Consider the following 7,972-nt stretch of genomic DNA (forward strand, 5'->3'; position numbering starts at 1 on the left):
GGACCACAGGTTAGGGATTCCCGCTCTCTCCACTCCCGAGGCCTCCGTCCTCGCAGGTGACCCGCATCCACTTCCCACTTCAGGTGGGGTCTCCCCACTCTCCGGGTCCCCTGCCCCTCCGCTCTCTGAAGCTGTGCACGGGTTAATTAGCGATGTCCCTCCACTGACACCACTCGGGGGTGCAGGAATCAAAAAACAGGATCGGAATTCACCTCATGGAAACAAAGCGCACGAACTGTCGGAGTCGGGGCAAGGCGGGAGTACTTTTTCCTCCTGATCAACTCGGGGGTTTCTGGGCTCAGGGTTGGGGTTGGGGGGAGCCCCCAGGGCACCCGGGAAAGGCACGACTGCTCCGCGGGCAGGCTGCAGTCGAGGCCCGGGAACTGCTCGCCCCGCCCCGTCTCTCCCGCCCGGGAGCCTCCGCCGGCCGCGGGACGCGCGCGGCCCCTGCGGTCGGCTCACCAGCCCGGAGTCCCGCCTGCCCCGCACCTACCGGGCTCCGCGGTGCTGCCTCCCCACGCGGCGGGCGCCGGGCGCGGGGCGCACTCGCGCTTCCTCCTTCCCGGCAGGGCCGCCGGGCGCCGGCGTTTCCTCCCTGCCGCGTCACGGCTGCCTGCAGCTCCTTCCGCAGGGTACTCGGGCAGCCGGGCAGAGCCGAGTGGGCGGCCGACGGCGCGCTGGGAAGGCGCCGGCTCCGAGCCGAGTGTGCGGTCCGGAGTGCAGGGCGGGTGGCCGGTGCCGCGCCCCCTCTGCGGCTTCCAGCTCTGCTCCTCTTCCCCGAGGACACCCGCGAAAGGCGGGGTCCCCGCCCCGCGGTGCACCAAGTTCAGGGGACACCGGTGGATCCCGCCTAGAGGCGCAGACTCTTAGGGGTTTCCCACCGCTCAGCTTATCGTGACCGGGGTCGTGGGGCCCAAGAAGAGCGTGAGGGGGCCCGTTAAACGACCCTGGTGCGTGTGGGGAGCACGACCGCTGGACCCCCAGGAATGGCCTGGTGGGCCTGTGGCTTGGTGTGCACTCGGAACTCAGAATTCAAATAATTATCATAAGTATCGCAAAATTTAGCAAGGACTATGCTTCACTTAGCATCATTTGAAGTTTGCTACTTCATCAACAGAGTTTTTGCCCTTTGTGTTTATACAGAGTTATCACAAATTGGCCGATCCCGTGCACAGAAAAATTTTCTTTTTCTAACTCTACTTCTTTTCCCCCTCATACCTATTAATCTCCAAGTCAGATGAGAGCACATATTACAACTCCTCCTTCAACGGTTATTCTTTAAATATAGAAGTTGCATTTTAGACCCACTTATTTGTCTTTTTTAAAAATTTTATGTATGTATCTTTAGAGAAGAAAGGAAGGAGAGAGGGGGAGAAATATCAGTGTAGGGTTGCCTCTTGTGCATCCCCTGCTGGGAACTGGCCTGCAACCCAGGCATGTGCCCTGACTGGGAATTGAACAGGGGTTGGTTGTTTGTTTCCCAGACCCACAGGCAATCCACTGAGCTACACTAGCCAGGACAATTTTTTTTTTCAATCCAGGTAAGATGAAGAGAGGTACAGAAGGTGACTAGAGAACTAAGAATTACATAGGATTTTGAATTAGAGTGGGGTTGGGGGGGGTGCATTTTGCCTCACAACACTACTGCAATTCAAGTTTTATCAGATATGACTTGAAGACAGACTTAACTATTTAAAGATTTCTAAGTACATATCATGCTTCAGATTCTGAAGCCATGATCTATACTTCAGATTCTATAATTCTAGAGAATTTGCCCCATAACTGAACAAACTTCCAATGGTAATTAAAGGAACTGCAATTTATGTGTGGCTTCCTTAAATTCAGGGGGCATTTCCTTATATTTCATTTTTTAATTTTAATTATATGTTATTGATCATGCTATTACAGTTGTCCTGATTTTCCCCTTTAGCACCTCCCCTCCACCTGGGACCCTCCACTCCTTCAGGCAATCCTCACACCATTATTCATGTACACAGGACATAAGCCTTAAGTTCTTTGGCTACTCCACTTTCCATACTGTACCTTACAGCCCCATGGCTAATCTGTAACTACCTATTTGTACTTCTTAATCCCCTCCCTTCTTCACCCATTCTCACCCACCCCACTCTTATTGGCAGCCATCAAATGTTTCCCTATCCATAATTCTGTCTCTGTTCTTGTTTGCTTAGTTTGCTTTTTAGATTCAATTTTCATATATATATATATAAAACCATTTTATTGTTTATAGTTTTGGTTTTCTTCTTTTTCTTTAATAAGTTCCTTTAATATTTCATATAATAGTGGTTTGGTGACTATGAACTCCTTTAGTTTTTTCTTGTCTGGGAAGCTCTTTATTTGCCCTTTGATACTAAATGTTAGCTTTGCTGAATAAAGCAATCTTTGCTATAGTTTCCTGTTTTTCATGACTTTGAATATTTCTTGCCAATCCATTTTATCCTGCAAAGTTTCTTTTGAGAAATCAGCTGACAGTCATAGGAACTCCCCTGCAGGTAACTAACTTCTTGTCTCTTGCTGCTTTTAAGACTCTCCCTTTATCTCTAACCTTTGGCATTTTAATTATGATGTGACTTGGAGTGGGCCTCTTTGCATCTATCTTGCTTGGGACTCTCTGTGCTTCCTGGACTTGCATGTCTATTTCCTTCACCAAATTAGAGAAGTTTTCTTTCATTATTTTTTCAAATAGAGTTCCAATTTTTTTATCTTTCTCTTCTCCTTCTGGCACCCCTGTGATAAGAATGTTTGACCTCTTGAAGTTGTCCTAGAGGCTGCTTGTACTATCCTCATTTTTTTGGATTCTTTTTCCTTCTTGTTGTTTTGATTGATTGTTTTTTCATTCCTTATGTTCCAAATCTTTGATTTGATTCTCAGTTTCACCTACTCTATTGTGGTTTCCCTGTAGATTGTTCTTTATTTCAGTTAGTGTATCCTTAGTTTCTGACTGGATATTTTTTATGCTGTTGAGGTCCTCACTAAGTTCCTTGAGCATCCTTAAAACCAGTGTTTTGAACTCTGCATCTGATAGATTGCTTATGTCCATTTCATTTATTTAACTTTCAGGAGTTTTGATCTGTTCATTTGGGCCATGTTTCTTTGTCTGCTCATTTTGGCAGCCTTCCTGTGTTTGTATTAGACTTCATATCTTGGTAGTGTGGCCTAATGTATACAGTAGGTGTCCTGTAGGGTCCTGTGGCACAGCCTCCCTATCCCCCAAGCCGGGTACTAGAGGTGCACCCTTCCTGTGGGCTAACTATACTCTCTTCTTGTAGTTGAGCCTTGGAAGATCAATGGTAGGGATTTACCCAGGCCACTCAGCTACAAAGATTGACTGTGACCACTGACCACCAAACTCCACCCTCTGTGGAGGATCAGCTGTACAGGGTTAGGGTGGCGGTGCTCTGATGTGGTCTGTAGCTGTCCACTGGGTGGACTGGCTCTAAGGTTTCCTTGGTAGTGCAGGCCAAAGTCAGCCCCAACCTGTGTTTTGCCTGGGGCCACCCTGCCTGAGCTATAAACCAATTTGAGATGGCTGCTACTTGTGGTGGGCTTGAAATTCCCAGGCAAAGCCAAGCTGTGGATTTAGGCTGGCTGCCACTACTGGCAGGCCTAGGGCTCACTGAAGCTAGGTGTTTCTTGTTTGAGAGGATTTAGGAAGTCGTAAAGCATGAACCAAGATCAGCCACTGATATCACCCAAGCAGTTTGGGTGGGCCCATAAGTTGGGTGGGGCAGAGTCTCTGGGGATCTCCAAAACAGGTCAGTGTTAGCCGGGTTGTTTAGCCAGTGTTAGTCTCAGATATGGCACCAGCTTGCTCCGCCTGTTTGGGGGAAGGTTTAGAAAAGGGACAATGACCTCTGTTCACCTTGATTCCAGACACTTCAGTTCCTCCCTGTATGCCACTGGTGCCTTTCTGTGCCTTTCAGGGTGCCCTGCTACCCTGGTGCTGGAGCTCAGAGGGCATGAGTATGAGTAGGTGAATCTATGTCTGGGTTCTTTAAAAGGAACTGCTTACAGCTTCAGCAGTTTATTACACCTACTCAATCCCTGCTGGTTTTTGTAGCCAGATGTTGTGGGGAATTGTCTTCCTGGCACTGGAATCCTGGGTTGATGAATGTGTTGTAGGTCTGGGACTCCTTGCTCTTGAGATATCCCTCCCAAATTTTTATCCACCACACCTGGGTGAGGCACCAGCCTATTCTGCATCTGTACCCCTCTTACCAGTCTGGATGGATGTGGTTTCTTTAATTCTATAGTTGTCAGACTTCCATTTTACTCCATTTCTGATGGTTCGAGTGATGGTGGTTCTATATTTTAGTTGTAATTTTGATGTGGTTGTGCAAAGAGGTGATACCACATCAAAATACCACCATCTTGACTGGGAGTCCTTCCCTATATTTTAAAATGACATTTAAAAGCTTTGCCTCACAGGTAAAGGTTAGAATATTCATTTTTCAGGTCAGTTACCATTGCATGGTTTTCTTTTTAAAAAAAGAATATGAATCTAATACTTTATACTTCAAAGTGTCATAATTCTACAGTACTTTATAAACAATGCTATTCAATGGCATATGGATATAGATATAAATATAAAGTACAGCAGATACAAATCAGCACATTGCCAGTGGTCCTTTTTATATTTTCATTGTAATGTGAATACAAAGCAATCCACACAGTAAGGCACAGAGAAGCTAGAGAAGTTCCTCCCTTGTAACAAAATCAACAAGTGATCAGTGTATCTCTTAATTAAAGCCATTCACAGTGCTGAAAAATTTCTCAGCCAAAAGGAAGTTTTGTGTCAATAAACTCCCAAAAGAAATGACATCATTCTGGCTTTACAGACAAATACCTGGTTATCACCACATTTAAACTTCCTTTTCTTTTCTTTTTATTTCTTTTTGAAAAACAGACATCTGGGAACCATTACATTTCCAGAATAAATTTGTCCTCCAGCTGTGATGAACACACACACACACACACCACTGCCACTAGCACCTCTCACAACTATTTTAAGAAAAGAAGGTAGATGAGCCACATCTAAGTGATATGAGTTTTGATTCTTTACCTTTATAATCTGAGAGCTGCAAGTCAATAGCTTGACTTCTTAGGATACTAGAGGATATAAATGTATTCACAAACTATTGAAGGACTTTAAAGACATCACTTAAAATTCATTTTAAGGGCACACTGTAAGGCTGTTCACTTTGATTAATCATACCTATTGATATAGTTCATATCTCTATTTTCCATTAGTTTCCAATTTCAGGCTTATAGTCTAAAAGTTGTTGAATGTTCAGCTAAATGTCTAGTTGACGTTTATAGCTTCCTAAGGTTTTGTATAAACGAAATTTTAAAATAAAGTTTTTTGTTAGACAATGAGATCCAATATTTTGTTTGGAAATATGATTCCATTCATGCAGAAAGGGCACACATTTTGTTCATCTGTTTTATCTATAACAAAGATTATGAGTACAAGTTTTGGAATTGGACAGACACAGTTTTGAGTCATGGCTCTACTTCTTTCTAGTATGGGAAAATCATTTTACCTTTCTGAGCCTTGACTTTATCAGTATTATGAGGATGATAAGAGTAATTTTACCTCCTCAGTAAAACAGAGGTAATATTAGTGCTTATCTCATGAAATTGCTATGATGATCAAATGAACTTAGTAGACTACAGGGAACATGACATCAGTTGACCGCTATTGTCATCATTATTATCTCTAACACAGATATACAAATGCCAATGTTTTATATTTCATTTGTACTCACATAAAGAATGGTCAGATTTTAGAGTTTGGGGTTTTTTTGGTAGAAGTCCTAAAAGTAACAGAAAAAATCATTTAAAAATAGTAAAATATAGTTGTGTTCAGAATTTTAAAAAATTGGTCTGACAATACTGTAAATTGTTGACCCAAACATTAAAAAAAGAAAACACCTACCTAAACAGGTAATACAGTGTTTTTTCCAAAGATAATATATTATAATGAGATGAGTATTTGTTTTTTTTTATCCTCTTTTCAAAATGAAAATCTTTTCTCTTAAATGGTGCCCAATATGAAACCATCAAGACTTTTTATACCATAATAAAGTCCTCTGTTATTTGCAGTTCCTTTATTATACCTTTGGAAGAGTTGAAGGGCATTACAATACAAGAAATATCACTTCCTTAAGGGAGTAAAACGGATAAAATGGCAGTCATAGGACTTGCATGATCTACTCATAAGTCAGCTGGCAGTGAAAGTGAGGGCCAATGTTCATTAGAATATTTATTTTATAGCAGATGAATCTCCAAGACTAGAGAGTTGAGAGTAGTGCTACCAACTACTTGATTATAAAAGTAAAGAAATTTTTGATTCACATTATTGCACTGCTTTTACAGCACCTTTTCCTTCATTCTACTACAGACTCATCTACTCAAGTGGGTCAAACATGAAAAGTTGTTGCTATAGTTCCCAGCTATGTTTATCCATTGATATAACAATTGCAGCATCCCACAACTTCAAAAATAAGAAAACCATTTTTACTTGGGAGATACTTTAAAATATAGTCCTCGCCATGAATTGGCTCAGAAAAATAATTGCCGAGAAAAGCCTGCTATAAAAGTAGGTAAGAATAGGAGAATTAAAGTGACCAATTTATTGAATTTCGTGAACAAGAGCGATTTCATAAAACACAAAGCAACCCAAGGTTAGTTAGAAAAACTCAGATACTCACAGGAACTGAAATTGAGATCAGTTCATACCACCTCAGCACAGAGCAGAGTCGACTTGTTTCCTTGATCTAGTAAATGGTTCAGACAGTGCTCATTTTGTGTGCTTGGTGTGGGAGAGGCCCAGAGTTCAACATCTTTCTTGGGCCAAATTAGCCATATTCAAAATCAAAACTGAAATGCCTGAAGTTCAAGTGTGTTTTGTAATAAAGGTAGAACACTATTTTAAAGCAAAACTACACTAGGGGCAAATATAAGGCTTTCATATCACAGACTTTTCTCACTTTCTATATTAGACTCATGAGAAAAACCAAGAGGAAGTGTTAGGAAATCAGAACCCTTACACTGTTAGCATCAGCTTTTTGATTTAAAAAATTGCTAGAAATGTAGTTTTGTTAAGACCATTAATTAACCAAAGTAAAACTATTATCATGAGTATCAAGAACAAAATAAAAATCCCCCATCTTTTATTATTTTCTCTTTTTTTTTCTGCCTCTTGTTTAGATGGCCTATTACATATATAAGCTTTGCCTGTTAATAGGCGACAATAACATAAGTTGCGTCAGCAGTTACTATATTCCTCAGAGAATCATATTACACCTCTGAGCTCAAATTTACAAGGTGGACTTTGAAGATAATAATTATTTTTGTAGTTTATCAGTAGGAAATAATAGCTTATCTTAAACACTAGTCATTTGGTGACTCAGTTATTTATGGTCAATTATGTGCAATTAATGATTAAACCATTTCAAATGCAAAGACTCTGGCTTAAAGAGGTTTGTTGCTGTTATTTCCTCAACTGAACCTCTAAGGAATCTGTGTCTGGCTCAACCAGATGTGTCAAAGACTTAAACAGACTTTAAGGGATTATAACTCTTTACATACCGGAAGACCCTTACATTCCCTAGGTTTTCCAGAATAAACAACCTCAGTTCTTTAAATTTTTCTCACACGTCTTTTTTAAAAATGTTTTATGACTTTCATACAGTTCTTTCTAAATCCTCCACATTTTTCTTTAGATGAGCTGGTCACAGTGGGACGTGGAACTCTATGAAGGATCAGATTAGTATAGCGAGAGCATTCTCCTACAGCTCTTTTATTCAAACTCCTATATTGCAATTTAGAATTATTCTTACATTTAAAGTTGTATTTTTATCATTGTTTAATTTTAAAATCTAAATGCTTGTTTAGCCTACTTACGTTTCTGGAAATATATGTAAGAGGTTGCTTTGATTACCCTATTGCC

General features: G+C 41.3%; 1 protein-coding gene across 1 annotated transcript; it reads left to right on the forward strand.

The window, feature by feature from the left end:
* Positions 1 to 215: 215 nt before the first annotated feature.
* LOC128626745 (zinc finger BED domain-containing protein 3-like) lies at positions 216 to 854 on the forward strand. The gene has a single exon (XM_053661120.1). It carries the CDS (start codon positions 216 to 218, stop codon positions 852 to 854), a length of 639 nt encoding a protein of 212 aa, XP_053517095.1.
* The last annotated feature ends 7,118 nt before the right edge of the window (positions 855 to 7,972 follow it).

The sequence above is a fragment of the Artibeus jamaicensis genome, unplaced genomic scaffold (genome assembly GCF_021234435.1).
Source record: "Artibeus jamaicensis isolate MK-2021 breed Jamaican fruit bat unplaced genomic scaffold, CSHL_Jam_final scaffold_916, whole genome shotgun sequence".
NCBI classification, from domain to species: Eukaryota; Metazoa; Chordata; class Mammalia; order Chiroptera; family Phyllostomidae; genus Artibeus; species Artibeus jamaicensis.